Below are 25,764 nucleotides of genomic sequence, written 5' to 3'. Positions count from 1 at the left end.
ATGAGGGGGCATTTATTAAATACTAAGCACCAAATCATTAACCTCGTACAGAGCCCAAAATAATCAGAATGTTGTACTAAAGATTAATTAAAGCAACCCTGAGGCTTCTAATTTATTGGGCAGAGTGGATGGGGGAGGACAGGACAGGGCCATGGCCAGGCCCTAGAATAGGGGAAAGCACACAGGTGTATATATCTACCTTCCAGCTCTCATTTCTATGCCAGTCATACCTTGGGCAGAACAGATAATTGAGGCCTTGGGATCTGTTTCCCACCCCATCTCCTTTTTTTTTTTTTTTTTTTTTAATTTAAACTTTACTTACATGAAACTGACACACAAAATAGAAGTGAGGTTTGCAAGAAAATAAAACAATAAAATAAGTAGCAAAGTAGATATAACTGCATTTGTTTTGGGGAATTACAAAGCTGTGTGGTGAATTTAAAGTGTTAAATTAATTGGATACTGTACAACTTCTCTATTTTTAGCTACAAAAGAAAGAACAGATTGAATCCATAAATGTCAATGGAACAAAAGTAGTCATTGATGGTATGTACCTAGATTTTCCTTCTTGGGGCCTGATCCAAAGCCCACTGAAGTCAGTGGAAAGATTCCCATTCGCTTCAGGTTTTTAGTGATTGATTTGACAAAGACCAACTCTTCCATCCTTATTCACAGAGTAAGGCACAACTCAGAGTGAGTAAGGGTGGCAGAATGAAGCCCTAAAGTAACATAATTATGATATATTTAAAGTATTTCTTACTACATTTTATGTGGAAAATTTTGTTTTTTGCACTGGCCTGCGAGTAGGATATCTGGAATGAAATCCTGGCTTTTTCCATTATATTTTGTCCTTTTAGCAACAATTTCAGGAGAATGACAACAGTTCAGTTTCTGATGATAATGCTTTTTATACTGTATTGTACATATCAAAATTATTTCTGCTTTTGCCCTCACAGCAAAGGCAAAAGCAAGATTAATTTGTACCCACTTTTGTGTTGCCTATATGCCCATGCGCAGTCCCCCTCTTTCACGGCAGATTATGTCTTCCTGGAGCAAAAACAGCTTAAGTGAAGTGGTAAGCAAAGCCAAGAATGAATCAAGGAACATATCCATTGAAATATTTCCCTTTTTAGCCCCAACCAGAAACTATCTCTAGAGCCACAGAATTTGCAGAGACACGTCTCCACAGGTTTATAATGGAACAAGAATTGCAGGGGAAACATACACGCTGAGATTTCCCATGTGCCTGTCGTTTATCAAGAGTACACATTGCCAAAAGGCAGAATTTGCCCCCATGTATTTGCAACTACAAGTATTTTCTCAGTCACTATTATGACAGCTGCTCTCCCTGCTGTTGTCACCACAGCCTGTGGGCAGCCAAACAGTGGTGCTATTCCTAACACAGTTGGACCATGCTTCTGGCTGTTCCTTCCCCACACACTACCTAGTGTACCCATGCATGGGTCTGCATAAGATTTCTTGTATACAAAAATGGAGTATGGAAACCTCAAACCCAGCCAGAACACTGGCACAAGGGACTAGAGTCAGCTGTAATATTAGGGATGGTGGATTTGAATCCCATTTGACCAAAGATTTTTTGTTTTGTTTTGTTTTTCGCTCTCATATTTTTGGAGGAATTTTCCTCCATTGCACTTTGGAAAAGGAAGGTTGAGGAGCACTTTGTTCTCCTTCATAACACTTGGAAGGCTGCCTCCACCTTTTTTCCTCAATCCCTGGGATGACGGTGGGGGAAACTTTTCTCCACTGAGACATTTGGGAAGACATCTCTGTTTCCTATCAGACTTAAGTTCTCACAAGATGAAAATGGAGATAACCTAATGGAGGTGTGTACAAATAAGCAAGGAGGTGGCAGGGGTACAGGCCAGATGTGCTAGAAGTAGCAGCACTACTAGCACAGCTGCCTACTGCTCAAGCATGGGCTAAAGTGACTTCAGCAGGGAGAGCTACAGTCCATTAGAAAAGATGATGCAATCATTTATAATTCCATATGATCACATGCATGTGCCTATTGATCCCCTTTTCTAACTCAATCATACACAGTAAAAACATTTAATGTGATGTTACTGAAATACAGCAGGGCTTTTTATTTCCATCAAAGTGTACTCACACAAGTAACGACCCCTCACCAACTAGTGACTGCAATTCTGTGGTGATGTGATTATTGCATGTATGTAGTTTGTAAAGCACTTGGTAATAACAATAGCATTCATATAGCTCTTTCCATTTTCAAACTGTTGTATAGACACTAACTAATAGATCTTTTGAAGGATAAAACTTCTATATGAATGAAAGGTATTATGTTAATTTAAAAATAATGCTAAAACTGAAAGACAGCCCTTTTTTATGTTTGCAGTAGTTGCCTTTAACAAGAAAATGTTTGATGCCAGTTCATGTGGATTTTCATATTCTTCCCCTTTTCTTAAAATAATGCATTTTGTATATTATTGTAGTTTGCAAACAAAGAAATATCCCAAGGCTGATATATACTAGTACGGTGAATGTGGTGTTTGGAGGGAATCCCATTGAAGAAGGAGATGAGGAAACTGTACCATATTTTCCACTAGAAAAGGTATTTTACTTTGCAACAGACCTCATCAGCATGTTCAGTAGCAAAGCACTGCTGTCCAACTTTATGAAACTGTATTTGTGTTCCAAAGTAGGCTTCTACAGAGGGCATTTATTTAAATTATTAGTATCAGTCCCTCTTTGGGTAGAGGTAACTATTGCTGCCATAGCTCTGACTTAAACGCTGTGAGATTATTCTAAGAGTGGCCTGTGATCAGTAATTCAGTCCTTATCCAGAAATAAGCACATTTGGGATCTTGCAAGAATAAACAAACTAAAAAATTGGAATTTGAAAATAATGGGAAGATTCTTTATTGCAGGGGGCTGTCAAGGAGTCTTTTGGCTCCCTGGTTCTCTACCCAGCCCAAGTATAAGTTAGAGTAGTCTGGGGGCTGTTCTAATTTCATCCAATTTGCTATTGTCTCTGAGGGAATGTTTATCATCTGGAGCCCCTTGTGCCTTAGCCACTCCCACTGCTCTCTGCTCTTCCCTGTCCTCAGAACACCTCATGTGTTTAGGAGTCACCTCTTCTTCTTTGACTGTTTGTTTATGCAGATACCACTCTTAGTGGTGATCATGCACCCCATGGCTGCAAGGTCAGATTCTTCTTGAATAAGACGTGTCCACTGGGGCTGTGCCTGAGCCCTGGGAGCACCGTAACCATTGCAACCAAGGGGTATAAGAGATAGGGCAGCCTCAACTGCCTCTCAGTTCCTTCTTAGCACCCGTGGCTATGAGACAACCGCACAGAGCCTGCATCTCTTCACCTACAGAAAGATTAGTTATTGTTAGTTACCTAGATTAACTTCGATAAATTTTAGTTAACCCATTGGTTCAAAAATTTTTCATGTATTTCACCAATCTAGCTGCTTGGGGCATTAATAGGTTTCCTTGCCACCGCCCCTCTCTTCCAAGGGCTACATCCCTCTGTAAAAAGGCCCCAAATGGCCAAAGTCTCCAGGATTCAAGATTTGTCCATCTTGTGACACCGCAAAGCCCATAAATGATGGGCATGTGATGCCTCTTCAGGCCCTTATGCCAGGCTCTCCTTAGAAACAAACTCATTCCCAGGCTTCACCCGAATTTCCAGCCTCGAACTTTCAATCAGCCAAAGCAAAACTTCAAACACATTGGATTTCAGTAAGAACATTGTCCTTTGATATAGACAATACTAGATCAATTTGAGCCCCACCTAAACTATGTGGTGCACTTGTGGAACCAGTGAGAGGACAACCAATACCCTCAGAGACTAAATGGGTGTCAGACTCTATATGAACTTGCTATGTACTAACTAAGACAGACATTTCTGGACACACTGTTTCAATCTACTTGAGCCTAAGCAGCCTCTACCACCTCTTTAAACAGTATCCCAATGTCTGAGATATATCTGGTGGCACCATGGATCAGTCCATAATTTTACCTCAAGATTAGATGCAAGTTTAGGCAGAGCCATCCATCAATCGATCTTTAAGTAGACTCCATTTACCCATCTGTGAGGATGAGATACTGCTTGCTAGTCACCAAGGGTATGTCTACACTTCAAATAAAAAGCCACAGCTGGCCTGTGCCAGCTGACTAGAGCTCCCAGGGCTCAAGCTGTAGGTCTGTTTCATTGTAGTGTAGACTTCTGGGCTCAGGCTACAGCCCGAACTCTGGGACCCTCCCACTTCGCAGGGTTTTACAGCCCAAGCTCTCCAGCCTGGGCCCAAATGTCTATACTGCAATTAAACAGCCCCTTAGTCCAAGCCTAATGAGTAAGGCTGCGATTTAGTCATGAAGGTCATGGAATCTGTGACTTCCAAAGACCTCCATGATTTCAGCCAGCTCCAGTTGGGAGCTGCAGGGTCCCCTGCCACCTGCGAAGGCAGGGAGCTGTGGGGTACCCTCGTTACCCAAGGCAGCCGGAGCCCCCTGCAGCTTCTGGCCACCGCAGGTGGCAAGCAGACCCCCTGCTGCTCCTGGCTACCATGGGCACCAGGGGGAACCCTCGGAGCTCTCTACCTCCACAGGCGCCAGGGGGAACCCCTGCAGCTTGGAGCTCCCAGCCTACCCACAGCTGCCCAAACTCCCCATTTTTTCATGGATATTTTTAGTAAAAGACAGAAACCAGTCAGGGGCTTCTGTGAATTTTTCATTATTGCCCATGACCTGTCCGTGACTTTTACTAAAAATATCCGTGATAAATTCTTAGCCTTACTCATGAGCCTGAGTCAACTGGCACAGGCCAGCTGCAGGTGTCTAATTGCAGTGTAGACCTACCCTAAGAGTGTAGACAATCACTTGCAGAAGGAAAAAAGGTAACTGTGGTTCTTTGAGATATATTGTCCACGCAGATTCCACTACCCAGTCCTCCATATCCACTAATTCAGAATCCTGCTTTATGGAATTCTTTATTGGCAAAGGAACTGAGAAGCAGTTGGGGCCTCCCTACTCCTTATACCCTTAACTACAGGGGTCACAAGGTCTCTCAGGGAGCATGTGTGGCCCCAATGGACACTGCTATTCAAAAGAGAATTCAACCGTGTGCACATGGGGCTCATGCACACCACCAAAAATGGAATCTATGCAGACAATGTATCTCAAAGAACCGTAAAGTAAGTAACCACTCTTTCTGGTTCTATACATGTTGCAGACTCCTTTGTACCAAAGGAACGCTAAGCAGGGAGCTTATCAGTGGTTTTTGCTCCCTTTGTGCCACCTGATATATTTCAGTGGAAACCTCAGGTCATTTAGAGACTCTATAGCAGCTCCTACATCAGCCTCTTCCTACCACTAAGAGACCATTTCAAAAGCCTGTGATCAGCTGCATGAAAAGGAGCCCCAGTCTCACCCGTTTTTCCCTAGCTATGCCCCTATAATGTCAGCTGTGAGTTGGGACATATAGGAACCACTGTGGCAACACTCTGCCACCTTGTGATTTCTCTACATTGGGGCAGTCCTCCAGGAAGCTGATTTTAGGGACACTGCAGCCAGAATGCCCCAGAGCTGCCCCAGAACATGGGAGAATTGAGCCATTCAAGTCTATACTCTAGTTAAGCAACTTAAATTTTAAGATTAATGAGAAATCTGGCATGAGTAAATGTATAAATTAAAAATCACTTAATTGATATGTATTTACCCTATTGTTTTCACAATACTGTTACTTATATCAAAAATATCTACCTTACCAAAGAATAATTTGAATCAAAGCATATATTTGAAGCATATCATAAGTAAAAATAGAAATTTAAAAGAGTGCCATGCTCAGTTTACTGGGAATCTAAACTTGTTTAGCCAAAAATGCTAACCTGTCTCTTTTGTCATAAACAGATAATTTATGGTTGGAGGCCTAAATAATTTCTCCACATCTTATGTTTTGAGAAGATTTTATTGAGGTTATGTCTGCAAGCTGGATAGATGTACAAGTTTACTGAAAAGTTATCAGAGGTGTCATTTACCAATGTAGGGATATAGTTAGGCAATTCATTATATTTGCTCTCTTTTCAGCAGGTTAATCATTATTCTAGAACCAAAGCAATGGCAGACCAAATGATCCTTGCAGCTAATGGAACCCCACTAAAAGGTACATATAAAAATCTACTTTTCTGATATCACTACTGTATGTCAAACTATGAACTTAAAGGGGTCTTTTCTTCCCTCAATTAATGTGTCTAATCCCAGTGTCCATGTATATGCAGGTGGACAAGAGACTATACACAAAGGGGGAAAGGGATAATCCAAGATTTAGAAAATTAAAACCTTATTTCTTCAAGTCAATTAAAAATGTTTATAAGTTCTACTGCAAATATAGGCTCTGAGCCTGCATTCCTTATTCATATACACATATACTCATGCCAACGGTCCCACTAAGCTTCACTATAGACACAGTGGCCCCTAAACACTCTCTCCACCAGCTTCATCCTCACAGGTCATTAGGGCTTACAGATGACTTGCAACAGATAAGGAAGAAGGCAGACAGATGCTTGTTACTTAGATTTTCAGTTTCTGAGTTATGTTAGTTTCTCAAATCCTGAGTACACAGATAGCAGCTGTGGCCAAGAAGGCTTTATTCAATCTACACTAGGCAAGCAGGGTATGCTCTTGTCTATCAGAGGCAGACCTTGCTACCATTATCCACGGCTGTGAGCTCAGACCCACACCACTTTGATGTACTCTACATGGGGATACGACTTGAAACTATTAGTGCAGAATGTGTCTGTTACTTATAAGTAGTTTCATACAGAAAGCACATCATATCTGTTCTCAGTAGAGAGCACAGGCTGCCTATTGACTTCTATGAGATATTTAAAGGTTTAGGATTTTTTAAGGTCAAAACTAACTGATTTGGATGCTGACTGCTTGAGAAACTGTTTCTATCTCTTTGTGATACTGCTACAGCTGTGATCAGAGGAGGTGTCTGAATATAGCTAGTTGTATTAGATATTGTGATTTTCAGTGTTCTGTGTGCCTGAAGATGAGCATTTATTTTATAAATAGACCATAAGAGGTGGCCTCTGCGAGTTAGGTATGAGGGTATATTGGTAGGGAAATATGTAAGATGCTGTTCATATTGCAGCTATTTTATGGTCAGAGAATTTCAATTTTCAGGACTCATAAGCCAGCACATTTCATGAGTATTAAATTCACATTGTAAAAGAAGATTAAGAGAATTTACTACAAAGGGACCAGTGTGTTTGGCCTCTTATGGTTTTCAAAATAAAATTATAAATAGTATATGAAGTATACCTGTCGTGTACTGATATGGAAACTATTTGAAAATCACATTTCATTCTATCTCCTAGGAGGAGATAAGCTCCATACATGTGTTCTTCGCCCGCCAGGCATCTATGGACCAGAAGAGCAAAAACACCTGCCACGAGTATTAGTATGTACTGTATTATCAGCTCTGGAGTGCATTACAAATATTATAGTACCTGTACTGTTTAAGTCTAAAAAATTCAAAAGCTAGTATCCTGGTTACTGATCTAAACAATCCCTCAAACAGCCTTTTGTTGACTAACCACATAATGCAAGCTGACAAATAACATAACTGGAGGATGATGGGAATGAAAATTATAAACATGGGTTTTTTTGATAGACAAAAACTGGGCTAATGTTATGAAGAAAGGGCTACACCTGCATCACTGGCTATTATGCATTATTTGTTTTGTTAAGTAAGCTTTAACTTCAGCATAAAATATTCTCAAAAAATCCTGAAATCATATTTTACTATTGTTTAATCAGACCATAGCCATGACATGTAGCTGTAGTTAAATCTTCCTGATGTCAAGTTTTAGATGTTGGGGTTTTTTGTGTTTTTGTTTTTAAAGAGGCAAACGTTTGGTTTTTAGGCAATGACTACTTTAATGAATCACATTGCTTAGCAAATCACCCCTTCCTGCAGTTATTTCATGCATAAGAACAGCCATACTGAGTCAGACCAATGGTCCATCGAGCCCAGTATCCGTCTTATGACTGTGGCCAATGCCAGGTGCTTCAAAGGGAATTAACAGAACAGGGCAATTATCAAGTAATCCTGTCACATTCTGGGGTGCAGCCCAGACAGTGAGGGGTTGTATCATCACCTGCCCTACAACCTGGGGTGCCTCACAGTGCTTTGCTGCTGTGGCTCCCACCTGGGCCACTCACAGCCTTCCAGCATGAAGATAACACCCTGAGCATGTACAGCTGAAGCCTGCCAACACACTCTAGTCACACTCAGGCTTCCACGAGCCTTGCTTAGTGTTTACAGGATGACCCCCAATACACTCCTGGACCCAGATATTCTCCCCAAAAACATGTGTTCTTCACTGACCAGCTCTCTCCTGGATAGTCCAGATATTGGAGGTCCATTGTCCCTCTCAATGTACAACAGTTTGCTACTTTAAATGGAGTTACCCCTACAGTTCAGTTTAAAGACAACACTGGATTAGTTTTGATTAAAGAATAAAACAAGTTTATTACCTTTGTAGGTTTTAAGAGAGTACAAGGCATTAAAGTCAGAAATGGCTACAACAGAAATAAAGATAAAATGCTTTCTAGTGCTAAAATTTAACAAATTAGACTTGATCTCAGCAACAGGGCTGATGAAATTTCAGATCAGAATCTCTTCCCAAAGTCAAATGGCTGCTTCCTTTGTCATCTTAGGTGAAAGAGAAAGGGAGATAGATAGGGAGAGATCCCTGGGGGTGTTTTTGCCCCTCATTTATATAGCCCGGTCACCTTTTAAAATGCATTTTCCTGAGAGTTACCCCTAGATAAAATTCATTTCCACTGTGAGGTTGGAGTCATGGAGTCTTGCGATGAAAAAGATTCCATGCTGTTTGCTAAAATGTAGATTGATCTGTTCAGGCCCGCTTCTTTGCTGAAGAATGGCCACTTGACAGGTGGTTACCCATCAACTTTGATAACAAAGCTGTCATCACCTTGTCCTTTGTTTTTGAGAAACAGGTTTAGCCATATGCCAGATTACCCAATAACCCCTGTGATGCATAGGACCTCAAAGTAGCAGCCTGTAACCCCCATATTCATCATTTGTATATGGTTGTGATATTTCGTAGAAAGCATGACATGTCTGAATTTCAGTCCACGTTCATAACTTTACATATAATGTTGCTATATACTTTCACCATATTATTGACCAGTGAGTTATTAGTTTTCCTATGATACCTCACAAGGCATATTTTGTACAAAGATTATTACAGTAGTGTGTAGGGTGTGAATATAGGGGTGCATTCAGTCACAGATCTATGCCCTGTCATCCAGTCCCAGCATCTGGCAGTCAGCGGCCTAGGGTTACACAGAGCATGAGGTTGCATCCCTGACCATCTTGACTAATAGTATTGATGGATCTATATCATCTTTTTGAAATATAATTTTTTTATAGTTTTCACCTTCACAGCATCCTCTGGCAATGAGTTCCACAGATTGACTGCATTGTGTGAAGGAACTTTTTTGTTTGTTTTAAATCTGCTGCCTTTTAACTTCATTGGATGACCCCTAGCTCCTGTGTTATGTGAAGGAGTAAATAACATTTCCCTATTCACTTTCTCCACACCTCTATCACATACCTTCTTGTTCAGATTAGAAAAGAGATGACAAATCCCAGGCTTTTTAATCTCTCCTCATATGGAAGCTGTTCCATACCCCTCATCATTGTTGTTGCCCTTCTTTGTACCTCTTCCATTTCTAATATATCTTTTTGAGAGCGAGTGATCAGAACTGCACACAGTATTCAAGGTATGGGTGTATCATGAATTTATATAGTGGCATTATGATATATTCTGTTTTTATTATCTATCCCTTTTCTAATGGTTCCTAACTTTATCTTTTTGACTGCTGCCATACGTTGAGCGGATATTTTCAGAGAACTATCTGCAATGACTTTAAGATCTCTTTCTTGAGTGGTAACAGCTAATTAGGATTATGTTTTCCAGTGTGCATTATTGTGCATTTTCCAACATTTGAATTTCATCTGTCATTTTGTTGCCCAGTCACCAAGTTTTGTGAGATCCCTTTCTAACTCTTTGCAGTTAGTTTGGACCTAAGTGTCCAGAGTAATTTTGTGTCAGCTGCAAACTTTGCCACCTCACTGTTTTACCCCTTTTTCCAAATCATTTATAAATAGGTTCAATGGCACTGATCCCAGTACAGAGCCCTGGTGGGACACCACTGTTTACCTCTCTCTATTCTGAAAACTGACCATTTATTCCTACCCTTTATTTCCTGTCTTGTAACCAGTTACTGATCCATGACAGGACCTTCCCTCTTATCCCATGACTGCTTAGTTTGCTTAAGAGCCTTTGGTGCGGGACCTTGTCAAAGGCTTTTTGAAAATCTAAGTACACTATGTCCATTGGATTACCCTTGTCCACATGTTTGTTTGACCCCCTCAGAGAATTCTAATAGATTAGTTAGGCATGACTTCCCCATACAAAAGCCATGTTAAATCTTCCCCAACAAATCGTGTTTATTTATATGTCTGATAATTCTGTGCTTTAACATAGTTTCAACCAATTTTGCCTGATACTGAAAGTTAGGCTGACTGGTCTGTAATTGCCAGGATTGCCTCTGGTCCTTTTTAAAAAATTACCGTCGCATTAGCTATCTGCCTGTCATCTGGAACAGAAGCTGATTTAAGTGATAAGTTATATACCACAGTTATGATACTGCAGAACTATTTGAGTTCCATCAGAACTCTTGGATGAATTACCATCTGGTCCTGAAGACTTATTACTGTTTAATTTATCAATTTGTTCCAAAACCTCCTCTATTGACACCCCAATCTGGGACAATTCCTCAGATTTATTACCTAAAAAGAATGGCTCAGGTGTGGGAATCTCCCTCACATCCTCTGCAGTGAAGACCGGTACAAAGAATTTGTTTAGCTTCTTCACAATGCCCTTGTGTTCCTCAAGTGCTCCTTTAATGCCTTGATCATCCAGTGGCCCCACAGTTTGTATGGCAGGTTTCCAGGATCTCAAGTACTTTGAACAATGAAAAGCAATTTTTTAGTCTTTTGCATATGCTGTCTGTTTCTACAGATGAATATCCAAAGAGGGCTATTTAACTTCAAATTTGGAAATCCCAAAGCTCAGATGAACTGGGTTCATGTAGGAAATCTTGTGCAAGCTCATCTCTTAGCTGCTGAAGCTCTCACCCCTGAGAAGGGCTATATAGCGGTAAGTAAACAATTTTAAATATCCTATCCAGTTGGATACAATTTTAAAATATGGGTCACTTTCTGTGGCTTTTAGATAAAACTCTGTGTCTAAAAGTCAATCTGCTAAATTCTCAAAAGTACTACATATGCAAACTATGCAGTTCCACATGCGAAATGTCTTCTTTGTAAATGCAGCTCACATTCATCTTGTTAATATTTTTGTGTCACATCTTTTTCTTCTTGTAAGCTAGTTTTGCAAAGGTAGGGTTTCCTGCCTGCCCAGGTTGAGTAGGAATCTTCCCCAAGTGAATATGGCAATCATAAATTCTCTAGAATCAAAGTTTTTATTTAAGTTTTTCCCAAAAGCAGGCTTTGATTCTAGATGTGTACATTTTTAATTGACCAATCTGAAACCTTTGGGACCTAATTTGTACATGCTCAGCATTCCCAAAAATGTGGATATTCAAAATTAGTGAACACTTCTGAATATTTTTACTTAAATTTCTATCCCTTATTGTTGTGACAAAAATCTTAAGAGCATGAACCATTACACACCTGACAGTGTTGCAGCAGCAGCTGCGCTCACACTGCCTGGCAGCTCCAGCATCAGTCAGGCTCATAGATTGCACCTCTCCTTCTGACTCAGTTCAGCAGCTGAGCTACTGTAGAAACAGCTGCAGTCACCCCATATGAATCCTCTGGGCTCTTCGGAGTATTCCCTGCCCTGGGCCTATGGTGAAGGGAAGATCAGCAGCTCCTCTAGGCGCCGCGTCTTCTGGGCCAGGTTGTTTTATTCTCACCCCCAGTTAGCTAAGGCGAGTCCCAGAAAACCCCTGTTCTATTGCCCTCTACCCTCTCCTCCAGGGAGGGGCAGAAATCCCAACAGTGACACTGGCCACCCTGTTCAGTGATGGAGGCTATAGACATCAACCCTTCAAACCTCCCCAAGTTTTTTGGAAGTGATGATGCAAGTAGAGCAACCAGAGGGAGAGAGAGTTTCCTGCCACCAAGGGAAGGCTTGGGACCCCATTTTTGGGAAGTTATTCAGGCAGCTACAGTAGCAAGGACGAGGCCCAACTTGGAGGGGCTGAAGTACCTTGTACAGCTTGGAAGAGACTGCTACACCATGAGTCAAGGAAGAGAACAGATCAATTTGGAGAGAAAGGAGGGAGGAGAGAAGAGAATTGTTGAATTTGGGGAGTATTGCTAGACACTGGAATATGAGCTGATGAATTTGTGGGGTAAGGAAAAGAAAATTGATCAGTTTGGTGAGGGTAGAGAACAGATGAGTTGGTAGTTAGAGAATGGGTGCGTTACTGAGATGCAGCTGGTGGGTGACTGAATGAAGATTGAGTGTTGAGGAGGGAGGGGATGAGATGAGGTGTACATTTGGCACATGGAGTGTGGGACTTAAATAATGGAGAGGTGGTGTTATCTGGTATATGTGTGGTTCTATGGGCAAGGAAGTGGGAGCTCTGTATATGTCAGGGCCGGGGCATGTGCAGCCTGACCAAGGGTTTAGCAGTGGGTGCAGACAGAGGGTCCAGTGACCAGGAGCCAATATCCAGGAATCAGGCTGGGTTGGAAAGCCAGGAGATCAGAATCTAGAGATGAACGGGAGGTCAGAGATCAAGAATCTGTTTCCAAGAGTCAGGCCAAGACAGGATACCAGGAGGTCAAGATCAGAAGGCAGGAACAGATAAACACCATACCAGTGGCCCATGGCAGGGTGAAGCTCATTTGTACAAACAACTTCCTGTTTCCTCCTCTGGCTTAAATAGGGGCTGCAGCCCAACAAGGAGCCTTCGACCTCTCTCAGTCAGAGAGTAGGGGAAGGGCTTGTGCCCCAGTTGGGCTTCATGGACTCTGGCCCCAACTGCTGTCTGTGTGAGCTGCCACTGGAGAACTGGAGTGCAATGACTTCCTGGACCCACACAGAACTGGGTTCAGGACCTGACAGTGTGTTGGTGTTTGTTTAAGTATGGATTAGTAGATGTTTTTCCTGGGCTGGCTAGTAGGTTCTTGATAATTCTGCAAAGCTGGCATAATAGGGTTTGAGAGACTTGACCAATCCATACAGATAAAAAGAATATTCCTCCCTGAAATTTTTCAAACCTGCATAACTTAGTCAAATCCAATCTAGTAATCATGCTAACACTCAAAAAACTTCTCACTGTGGGCCATTTCCCTGACAAATTTCAACTTCTTTACTCCATATCATGTCAGTGCTGAATTTGTTGGGGAAAAAAATTATAATCTTTTTTTATATGGTGTAGCTGATCAGTCCAATAGGCAGCTGGCCTAGTGGTCAGACAGTGGTGCCACAGTTCTTTTGCAGTCTGCTCGTTCTGGACAGGGCCCTGCTGGACCATAAACAGTGGGTCTCAGTCCCTCCTCTTCTCTTCTTTCCTCAGCTTCCATCACAACAGTGGCATGGAAGCAGGGGAGAGGAACCTAGGTCTTCCCACTCCACAGTGTCCTAACCTGGGGCACTTCCTGCCAGGCTCTGGCACCTCCCTTTTGAGTGTAGTCACAATCTTAGTATTAATAGCTTAGTCTGCCGGGGTGGACAATGTCCAGTTCTTTGGGGCCTCTTGTGAGTTCCCAACTCCAAACAGGAGAAGCATATGGATCACCGCTTCCCAAGTGGCCATACCAATTCTGTAGTCCCTCATCCCATAGCTCCAGGCATCAGCATCACTTCCTAGTACAGCTTGTAACTCCTTCTCCTGGCCTACCAGTGCCCATTTAAACTGGAGCATGACCTGTAGCTGTTGAGGGGAGGGGCCTCACTAGCCCAGGCCTTGCTCTGGGATAGAATAGGATCTGCAAACCACATCACATATGGGGAAAATGTATTTTTCACTCTTGTTAATTGAGAACCACAGAAGTGTATTTGTTCAAACTTTCAAAAAAAATTGCCTTTATTCTGAGATAACATCTGGCAAACTTCATCTCACTAAATGAAATATTCAGAATGTTATGAACTGAATATAGGCAGTTCTAGTATAAATCCATAGGAAATCTTAATAGTGTCACTAATGCTCCTAGTATAAAAAATGATACATAGGTAAAATCATTAAAGAACACGCCATTGTTTTTAAAGCAGGAAGAAGTGCCAAAGAGAACATGACATCAAGAAGTTGCATTAACTAACATGTCAGTATTGCCAACTCTGGTGAATTCATCAAGTCTAATGTAATTTTGGCCCCTGCAAAAATATAAAGAAAAACCTCAGTGCTATGACAACTAGGTTGATTGTTTTAATCATAGCAGAAGTCCTAAACATAATGAACCTGAATCTGCTCTTTTTTTTATATATCAGTGTAATAAATCATGAGTAACTCCAGTAACTTAAGTGAATTTACAGATGTGTGAAACTTACATGAGGATCAGAATTAGTTCCAATGGAGGTTGCTTGTTGATTTGTAAATGTTTGCTTTTAATTATGTTGCTGTTATTTACAAAATGAATAAAGATAGTCTTAAAAGATAAAAAGAAAATGTCACTCCATCCACAGTATTATGTTTCTAATCTGTCTTTTCTCTACCTCTTTAACAGAGTGGTCAGGCATATTACATACATGACGGCGAGAATGTCATCTTTTCTGAATGGATAACTCCGTTAGTATGTACTATACACATATTTAGTTCTAATACAGTGTATGGGACTTGAACATATAACTAATCTAGAAAGAACATATCAGCTAAATGAAGCCAATACCACAGTAATTACCTGAAGAAGCAAAACTTAAAACTTTGATATATTTAAGAAATATATAAATATATTTGATACATTTCAACTTTAGTAAGGCTTTTGATACTGTTTCACATGACAATCTAATAAACAAACTGGATAAATATATCCTTGACCAGTGATACTCAGACCATTACCTTAAAGAGCCACAATAGTGTGAATTCATTGGGCGGGCGGGGGTGTATAATATACTTGCAGCAAAATTGACTGACCAAGTATTATTATTTTATCAACTACAATTGGTTAATAACATAGTAAAAGCATCCTGACTGGATAATAACTTAGATTGGTTAATAAATCTCACAGCGTTTTAATATCATGAGCTGCAGGAGATGCATTAAAGAGCCACTTGCGGCTCTCAAGCCTCAGTCTGAGTATCACTGGCCCAGCCAAACCTTTTATAAGGTGGATGCACAACTGGCTGGAAAAGCATACTCAGAGTAATTATCAATGGTTCACAATCTATTTGGAAGGGCATATTGTGAGGATCCCACAGGGATCTGTCCTGGGTTGGTTCTATTCAATATATTGATAAGTTGGATAATGGCATAGAAAGTATACTTATACATTATACATACAAGTATACTCATACCAAGCTGGGAGAGGCTGCAAGTGTATTGGAGAACAGGATTTGAGTTTAAAATGAACTTGATATACTGGAGAAATGGTCTGATTTGAACAGGGTGAAATTCAGTAAGGACAAACGCAAAGTACTCCACTTAGGAAAGAATAATCAGTTTCACAAATAGAAAATGGGAAATGACTGCCAAGGGAGGAGAACTTCAGAAAAGGATCTGGGGATTACAGTGGATCACAAACTAAATGAGTCCATAATGTAATACTGTTGCAACTAAGCATACATTATTCTGGGATGTATTAGCAGGAGTTTTGTAAACAAGACACAAGAAGTAATTCTTCCACTCTACTCAGCACTGATAAAGGCCTCAAGTGAAGTAGTGTGTCCAGTTCTGGGCACCACACTTTGGGAAAGATGTGGACTAATAGAAGAAAGTCCAGAGGAGAACAACAAAATAATCAAGATCTAGAAAGCATGACCTATGAGGAAAGATTTTAAAAACTATTTGTTGTCTGGAAAAGAGAAGACTGAGGGGAAACATAACAATCTTCAAGTACATAAAAGAAAAGGGTGATAAATTGTTCTCATTAACCACTGAGGGACAACACAAGAAGTAATGGGACTAAATTGCAGCAAGGAAGGTTTATATTAGACATTAGGAAAAACTTCCTAACTGTCACGGTAGTTAAGGACTAGAACAAATTATCTAGGGAGGCTGTGGAAGCTCCATCATTGCAGGTTTTTAAGCACAGGTTAGACAAACACCTCTCAGAGATGGTCTAGACAACACTTTCCTACCTCAGTGCCGGGGACTGGACTACATGACCTATTGAGGTCCCTTCCAGTTCTACATTTCTATTATTTCTATTTATCAGATCAGAACCCAGTCCTGTATTCTCACAGACTTTAGCAAAATGATAGCTCACAAAGATAAACTCCCATCGGCTTCAACAGGAGTTTTAGATGTGCAAGAATGCAGAGTAAGGCCCTTTATTATGACCTAATTTAATTAAAAAGCTATAAATCCTGATTCTTCACTATCTTGTGTAGTCATTTACCACTGTGCAGAGTTGTCCAAAGTGCATGTAAAATGCTACCATTTTTATCTGGTAGCACTATGGTACAGAGACTGCTTTGTTGTAAATGGCTCCTCAAGATGCAAGGCCCTGGAAAATCATGCCCTTAAATTTCATTGTAAACATAAAACAGAAGCATCGGGATATGTTCATAATTAGCAGGCTAGGATTTTGAACCTCCACTAAAGGCCACATCCTGTAGTGCAAGCACAGACGAAATTCCCATGAACATCAATGCAATAAACTTCAGGACTGTACTCAAGATATAAAAAATGCACTCCTCTCATGTCCTCTATTGTTTTAAAATAGATATCTCTGCCTATATCATCTCATTGTGTTGGCAGGCATAGGGATATTCAACTGAAAAACATTTTAAAAATAGTAATAGCTGAATTGGGAAAAAAATTCAGATTTATAATTTGACAGTAATTATTTCTGCATATTCTTGCTGCACTGACCCAATTTAGTATGAATACTTTGATCTTATTCTCTTTTTTTTTTTTTTTTTTAAATCCCTCCCAGTTTGAAAAATTAGGTTACAGTAGGCCATGGATACGTATTCCTGCTTTCCTCGTTTATACAGCAGGTAAAAAGAGTAAAACAAGTATTAGATTATTATGCTATTTTATTTTGCGTTTCATCTTTTATTTCCACTTCACTGGTAATCTGCATGGCAGTTCTGTAAAAGGAATATACAGATTTAAACTTGTGTAATTACTATAATAATTGTGCAATTGTACTAGCTGGAATTATGTAATACCTGTAAAAGTGTAATAAGTACTTCTCTACAAAAGGAGATAAGATATCTTTGGGTTCATCAAATAATCTGTAAATTATATGTTATTTTCAAAACATTGGCTCCTGCTTCTGTAGCAAACCCAGCACACCCACTGACTTCAGAGGGTGGTTTGGGTGTGCAACAAACACAGGATCTAGCCCACAACACCTGCCATCACCATGGGCTTGTCTTCATTGCTAAAAAAGCTAAGTTTTTTTTGTTTGTTTTTTTGTTTGTTTTTTTTTTTTACTTCAGGATAACTAATATATGTGGGCTATGCTGGGGTGAAAACACAGTGAAGACAAGATGCTTTAGTTAGACTCACTAAGGTCATCCTATACCCCACATTGGGTTGACCTCAACGAGTTTACTTCACGGTAAAACTAAAGTACCTTGTCTTCACTTGTGTTTTTAATCTCTTGAGAACTCATTCACATTAGTTACCCCCAGGTAAAAAAACATGGCTTTTTTTGGCAGCAAAGACAAGCCCTATGTTATGCTCACTTTACTATTGTTATCTCATTTTATCAACTTTCTGTCCACAGCCACAGTGACGGAATGCCTGCACCTGGCGTTGAAACCAGTTTTTAGCTTTACACCTTTCTTGACCAGAAATGAGGTAAAAGTATAAAGATGATTATGCATGCATTTATAAAGTCTCTGGCTAAAGTTCTCAAGAAACGCTTAATATCAATGGAGGGGAACATCTCCTCTGGATGCATGTGTGGAGTGGATTCCCTGCATATAGAGCTCCACTTTTCCATGCAGGGGCAGAGAGAATCTGTCACCTCTTTAACACCATTTTTCTACCCCATCTCCACCCCCTCCCAAGAAGGCCCTCCATACTGTTTCCCTACTTTTCAAGTATATGGGCCAGAGGGGGTATGTCAGGGAGTACAGGAGAGCTAAGTGCATCATCCCTCATGCCACCAGCCGGGAATCCACATAAGAGGTAAAACGGACCATAGGCTGTATTATCATTTCCAATGAGCCACTTCATATTATGGAACTGCATGTTAAAGGGAGGTTCCAGAGGCAGCTGCAGACCAGGAGTCTCTAGCAGTAGGAAAAGGACAGGCAAGGTATGGAGACTGTACTCCCAGCAGATACCATAACTTAATGGTGGTCAAAACTCACAATTTCCATTCCAAGAGAAATGATGACACTTTGATTATTTTTTTTCCCCCAAATCAGAACAAAAAGTTGAAAATTTTAAATTTCCCATTAAATGAAATTTCTAAGATTTTGTTTGTTTGTTTTAACCTCATCTAAATGTTTTCTTTTGACATTATTATTTTCACTGTTGTTCTATTATAATTTATATTATAAAAGTCTAAATATTTTACTATTATATTATGGCATGGAATGACATGTCCTAATATAATAGGATATGAAATATCACATCATGATAGGAAAAATCAATGTTTTCTAACAAAAAAAAAATTCCATCAGAAAATTTTTTACCATCTCTACTGTATCCAGGGAGCTTCCAAAAGAAACCCTCTTTTTCTTCCAGGAAAGGCTTTGCACACAATTTTCCTCCCTCCTAGAGGAAACTCCACAGGAGGGGTAGTATCACCAGGGCCGAATTAATTCTCCTGTGGGCCTGGGGCTATTAGATTTTGTAAGGCCCCTTTGGGCTTGGAGTGAGGTCAGGGCTGGGGCAGGGGATTAGGGTGCATGAGAGGGCTCAGGGCTGGGGCAGGGGATTAGGGTGCAGGTCGGGGTGTGGGATCTGGGAGGGGGCTCTGGGCTGGGGTAGGGGGTTGGGGTGCAGGCTCCGGATGGGAGGCGCTTACCTCGGGTGGCTCCTGGTCAGCAGCACAGTAAGTCTAAGGCAGAATCCCTGCTTGCCCTGACTCTGCGCTGCTCTGCTCCTCGAGGTGACCAGCATGTCCAGCCCCTAGGTGGAGGGGTCAGGCCGCTCTGCACAGTGGGGCTGGTGGTTGGGGTGTGGCTTCCCACCGGGCAGCACTTACCTTGGGCAGCTCCCAGTTGGCGGTGCAGCATGACTGTCGCTAAGGCAGGCTCCTGCCTGCCCGAGTCCCACACCGCTCCCAGAAGGGGCCAACGCACTCCGGTGGTGGCAGCCGGCAAGTGGCTCTGCACGCTGCCCCTCTCTGCAAGCACCACCCCGCAGCTCCCACTGGCCATAGCTCCTAGTTCCTGGCCAATGGGAGCTGTGAGGGTGGTGCATGCAGGCAGGAACAGTGTTTGGAGGGAGATCCCTCCCCCACTGTCCCTGGGGCCACGCTGGCCACTTCCGGGAGCCGCGTGGGACTGGGGCAAGCAGGGAGCCTGTCTTAGCCGCAGCCCCACTGGAGATTGTGATCAACTGAAAGATCCTCTAGGATCAACCAGTTATTCACAATCGACCGGTTGGTGACCACTCATTTAGCGGGTCTAGTGAAGACTCATTAAATCGACCGCAGATCACTCTCCTGTCGACTCCGGTACTGCACTGGAATGAGAAGACTAAGAGGGAGTCGACGAGAAAATGTTTTCCCATCAACATAGTGTAGTGTGGACCCTGCGGTAAGTAGATCTAAGCTACGTTGACTTGAGTTATGCTACTAACGTAACTCAAATTGCGTAGCTTAGATCGACTTTCCCCCGTAGCATAGACCTGCCCTTGGAAGCAAGAGGAGGTTTTCATTTACACAATAGAAGCCAAGGGCAGAATTTGGCTGCCATTTTGTAATGTGGAGTTTTGCAGCATGTAACATGAAGCACTATCCTAAGATCTTTTCAATACTTGGGCAATGTGAGTGGTTTCAATCAAATATCAGCTTTTTAAAAAAGAAAAACTTGGTTATTTAAATATGCTTATATATATAATTTAAATATGCTTTTTGCCCTTTTTGGGTAATGACAGTCTTTTAAAAAAAAAAAAAAAAAAGAGGTGAAGCACCCTTCATCAAGATTCATTCTAGGTAGATCAGTGTCAAAATGCACTGGAATGTGACCTGCTTTACTGCCTTATCTCAGCACATCCAGTGAGCACAGCATGAATCAATACAAACCTCAAAACATGAATGACACATGATAAATGTCTATCTTTTATATTACCATATATTATGCAATATATAGGGGCAAAGATATACCCGTACCCACCCACTCATAGGGCTCAGGGTTTATGATTGATTTTTCTAACATTGGTATGGTAGCTATTTTAAATTTTATAAAATATCACAATGAAGCCATTCTAATTAAACACTTACCGGTATTTTTCTATACATATGTCCACATAGTATCATCTGAAGTTATACACAGATTGTTGAGGGAGACTGGGCCTGATTCACCACTGTATTATTCCCAGTTTTTTAGACTGTGTAAATGTTGCCAGAGAGCAGGGGATTATGAGAGCAGTGTGGAGGTTTCAATCATTGGAACAACCTACCAACAGCTGGAGGTGGATTCTCCATCACTGACCATTTTAAAATCAATATTGGATGCCTTTTCTATAAGATATGTCCAAATCCTGCTTAATTAGCTCTCATGACTTCAGTGGGACTATGAGCAAATTAAGCAGGATTTGGCATTTGATGTTAAATCTGTTTAAATGTCTGTTTTTGTTTTTTAAAAAAGAGATATTTCACTCGACAGAATTAATTACTGATTTATAAACCCCTTAGAAAGAGATTCGAGCATAGAAACAACAATTAAACACGAATATTATTCACAGGCTGGAGAGGGCTGATACTTATTAAAATGAGAGAAGGACTCTGTTAGGTGGCCGGGGGTGTTTGAATAGTGTCATCTAGTGGATCAATGTGGCATTGCTATGTGGAAAGAAACAAATAGCCTGCTTTTCATAGAATCATAGAATCATAGAATATCAGGGTTGGAAGGGACCCCAGAAGGTCATCTAGTCCAACCCCCTGCTCAAAGCAGGACCAAGTCCCAGTTAAATCATCCTAGCCAGGGCTTTGTCAAGCCTGACCTTAAAAACCTCTAAGGAAGGAGATTCTACCACCTCCCTAGGTAACGCATTCCAGTGTTTCACCACCCTCTTAGTGAAAAAGTTTTTCCTAATATCCAATCTAAACCTCCCCCATTGCAACTTGAGACCATTACTCCTCGTTCTGTCATCTGCTACCATTGAGAACAGTCTAGAGCCATCCTCTTTGAAACCCCCTTTCAGGTAGTTGAAAGCAGCTATCAAATCCCCCCTCATTCTTCTCTTCTGCAGACTAAACAATCCCAGCTCCCTCAGCCTCTCCTCATAAGTCATGTGCTCTAGACCCCTAATCATTTTTGTTGCCCTTCGCTGTACTCTTTCCAATTTATCCACATCCTTCTTGTAGTGTGGGGCCCAAAACTGGACACAGTACTCCAGATGAGGCCTCACCAGTGTCGAATAGAGGGGAACGATCACGTCCCTCGATCTGCTCGCTATGCCCCTACTTATACATCCCAAAATGCCATTGGCCTTCTTGGCAACAAGGGCACACTGCTGACTCATATCCAGCTTCTCGTCCACTGTCACCCCTAGGTCCTTTTCCGCAGAACTGCTGCCGAGCCATTCGGTCCCTAGTCTGTAGCGGTGCATTGGATTCTTCCATCCTAAGTGCAGGACCCTGCACTTATCCTTATTGAACCTCATTAGATTTCTTTTGGCCCAATCTTCCAATTTGTCTAGGTCCTTCTGTATCCTATCCCTCCCCTCCAGCGTATCTACCACTCCTCCCAGTTTAGTATCATCCGCAAATTTGCTGAGAGTGCAATCCACACCATCCTCCAGATCATTTATGAAGATATTGAACAAAACGGGCCCCAGGACCGACCCCTGGGGCACTCCACTTGACACCGGCTGCCAACTAGACATGGAGCCATTGATCACTTTCCATTGCCTTGCACCCCGAGTAGTCTTACACTCACTTTACATAGATTTAAACTGCAACAGTTCTGATTTGCTGGCATTTTACATTCACTTTGCACCAACTTCTAGCTCCAGTGACACACAGGGGATAGCAAGCTGGCTGAAGTAGCTTTGCATAGGGGGATCCCCAGGTGGTGTAGAGATGGCACAGCAGTTCTGTGCCACGCACCCCTGGTTCCCCCATCCAAGGGCATATGGCAGAACTGGAGGAAGGCATAGTCAGACTGTGCTAGGTTATGGCAACCCTGTTTGGTTTGTATTTATAAAGATTCTGTCTGGTTGAATACACTGTACTCTCTGTTGCTGTGTTTTGTGTCTGCTCAGTCAGCCCACCCATTTATTTACATATCTGTTCTAATAGTGGCACCTAAATTAATTCTATATTTGAATCACTATTAATTGTTCTTTTGCTTTTTAGGTGTGGAACATCACTGTAACTCACACATTCCGAATAGATAAGGCATGTAATCAGCTAGGTTACTGCCCAAAAAAATTCACACTTGCTGATTCTGTGGATCATTATCTTCAAACTAGACCCAAGTGCCAGGACCATCATAAGTTCCTTAAAATCTGGCTTGTCCTTGGCACCTGTTTATGTTTGATCTTCTTCTTTGTATTATTTTCTTAAGCATACACCTTTACATAGTTATTTCACAGAAAGTCACCATTAATTTGTTTATTGAGTATTAATAAACTAATTTTAATCAGTCACAGTGTATTCCTCAGTCCACATGAACTTCATTATTCTTTGAATAAGTTATTTGCTCTGATGTATTTTTAAGCTGTTTTTGCTATTAAATAAAAAAAAATTGGCATATCAGCAATTGTTCTTAAAGGTTGAAGCTACTACATTTTTAAAGTATAATACAGTTGCAAAGCCAAAGGAGACCACCATTGACAAATGCAGGAACCAGAGCTGCTGTTTCTATTTGCTTGATCTCAAAAGAACTCCTTCTGAAAATGGTTGCTCAAGGGCAGAAAAAACTGGAGGAGGAGTAGCTATAGTATGTCTGCAGTGGTTTATAAACAAAAGCAAGTAGCTATAATAAGGAAAGTATTGACCAGACAATTCTGACAGAACAACGGCCACAGCCACTGCATATTACTGTGAGGAATACAAAGGAACCAGGAAATAGAACAAAGAAGAAAAAATAATTCATATACATAATGGGCAGTGATTGCACAGAAAAAGTTACACATACTGTAATTTCTTCTGTGAATTAACTGTATTCTGAAACTGCACAAGAGGTAAAATAAAAGTCTTTTTTTCAGGACATGCACTCACACACAATCTCTTACTTTTATTAACACTGATACATTAAAATTGGAATGTTATGAATCTTCTGTTAAATGTCATTAAATAACACTAAAGTTAGGGAAATGTTTTCTTCCTGTATTGCATTTATGTCAGACATTTTTAATGCTAAAGTTTATATCTCCTTGTTTTGAATCTCTTTATCTTGAAGGTGGTCCAACTGTTATGCTATATGCTAGATAATTAATCTATTTGAAAAAGGAAGGTGTGACAGAATATAGCCCTGTATTCACAGTCTACATATTCTAATTATCTTTTTGTATGGTATCATTTGAAAACCCATAATTTGCTGGTTGGTACTGCCTGATAAAATGTGTGTGGCAACATTATATATGAATTTATAGGATTTCTCTGTATGATGTTAGTAACACATGTTCCAAACCCCACAGCCCTGCCCAGGCAGAAGTAGGCAAACAGGTCTGTCCAAAACAAAGGAATGTGTGCTTGCCTTAATTTGCATTTAAACACTAAACAGAGTCATTGAGCTTCCTTTGTTCTCCCTTCCTGCTTAAACAGGTGAAAAAACAGCAGGGAACATCCTTCCACATGGATTCTGTCTCCTGGTTCTCAGCTGAAAGTGTTTTTCACAAGGAGGACTGAAACTATAAAAAGGCTATAGTTTGTTAAATTAGGTGCTAGAAAGAATTTTATCTTTATTTTTTTGTAACTTTTTCTGATATTCATGCATCATTACTTGTCCTCACGTAAAACCTATCTCTTTGTAGTTAATAAACTTGTTTTATTTAATACAGTGTGGTTAAATTGAAGTGTCTGGGTAACTCCATTTAAGGTAATAAGCTGGCATATTATTCCCATAAAGGAATGACGGACTAAATATATTTAGACTGTCCAGGAAAGGGTTAGGCAGTACAAGGCATGCCTTTCTGAGGGAAAGTCCAGGACTGGGAGTGTGTTGGGATCACTCTTCATTATAACCGAGATTGGTGCAAGCCAATGTGGGACTGGCACTTTGCAGTTACACAAGCACATCTAGAAGTGACCTGCTGCTGGCTGTTTGGGAGCTGTACCTGTTAGAGTCTACAGCAGCAAGGTACTGCAAAATGCCCCAGATTACAGGGCAGGGGTGACACAGCCTCCCACTGATATGGATTGTACCACAGTATGTCACAGAAAGTAACTTTAACAAAATGCACCTAAGGCTAAAACATATTTTTCTGCCTTTTTAGGTTGTAAGATCCCTTTTTATGCTTCTAAAATTCTTTTCATGCAACAATTGATAACAATTCATCCCCTGTATTGGGATCCAGGAAGTGGGCGGGCAAAGCCCATCCACTGCTAAAGGATCCCTCCCAGCCTAAGAGGGGGGTCCACAGGACATGGAAAGCCAAATAATTACGGGTGGCAACTAATGAACAACAGGGACAGGGGTGCGGTTAAAGGGTCAAACGAAGGGAACCAGACGGGGACACCGAGCAGAGAACCCTGGACAGCGCCCACTGCTCCTTGAAGGTGTCAAGATGGCTTTTATAGATGGCCACTTTAGCCAGGGCCAGGAGGAGGTTGACCAAGAGGTCCCATGACTTGCTGGGGCCACGGACAGGGAGTGCATAGATAAGAAGGTGAGGGGAAAAAGTGCAACCAAAATCTTAACAAAATATTCGTGAGGAGCCGGAATAGGGGCTGCAGCCTGGCGCACTCTAGGTAGACATGTGCCAGGGTTTCCCTCAGCCACAAAAGGGGCAGGTGTCAGGGATTGGGGTGAACCGCGCCAAGTACACGCCCATGCTCATGGCCCTGTGAAGGAGCTGCCAACTGATATCCCCGGCAGGTCTTGGTACTAAGGTGGAATAGAGGCCAGCCCACCAGGATAACAATTCATCCCACTGTAGTTTTTCCAAAGAGTCCTCCATAAAACCAAGGAAGTGGAGACTTAATATTATTGATATTTCTAAGAGAAAAAGGTGAAAATATAACTTGGAAGGGGAGAGGCCTTTGGGCTCAATCTGAGTAAATCTGAGTCCCCCTATTGAACAGGAGCAAGAACAGGATTGCCTGCATTGCCCTCAAAGTACTTGTAACACTTGCAGCTCTGTTTTAAGATAATGACTATAATCAAATCTCATACTTCAAGGCTTCAGCCAGTCACCTGCAAGGGTTGGGAAGGATTTTTCCCCTCTGCATAATTGCCTAGA

General features: G+C 41.3%; 1 protein-coding gene across 4 annotated transcripts in view; it reads left to right on the top strand.

Annotated features, from left to right (window-relative positions):
- Positions 1-23,003, top strand: part of LOC119862706 (putative short-chain dehydrogenase/reductase family 42E member 2) — a 35,714-nt gene extending 12,711 nt beyond the window's left edge. For 3 of the 4 annotated variants that reach the window (XM_043493817.1, XM_038419879.2, XM_038419880.2), the window contains exons 4-12: positions 486-546; positions 2,472-2,590; positions 6,073-6,148; positions 7,368-7,450; positions 11,109-11,246; positions 14,789-14,854; positions 17,159-17,222; positions 17,960-18,033; positions 22,715-23,003. In XM_043493817.1, the coding sequence (XP_043349752.1) occupies positions 486-546; positions 2,472-2,590; positions 6,073-6,148; positions 7,368-7,450; positions 11,109-11,246; positions 14,789-14,854; positions 17,159-17,222; positions 17,960-18,033; positions 22,715-22,924 (891 nt within the window). In that variant the 3' untranslated portion in view covers positions 22,925-23,003. The remainder of the gene's footprint in view (positions 1-485; positions 547-2,471; positions 2,591-6,072; positions 6,149-7,367; positions 7,451-11,108; positions 11,247-14,788; positions 14,855-17,158; positions 17,223-17,959; positions 18,034-22,714) is intronic. The other variant, XM_038419884.2, reaches the window with a different exon arrangement.
- Positions 23,004-25,764: the final 2,761 nt, after the last annotated feature.

Source organism: Dermochelys coriacea, chromosome 10, assembly GCF_009764565.3.
Source record: "Dermochelys coriacea isolate rDerCor1 chromosome 10, rDerCor1.pri.v4, whole genome shotgun sequence".
NCBI lineage: Eukaryota > Metazoa > Chordata > Testudines > Dermochelyidae > Dermochelys > Dermochelys coriacea.
Note: the sequence above shows the minus strand (reverse complement) of the source record. Positions and strands in the feature narration are given on the sequence as shown.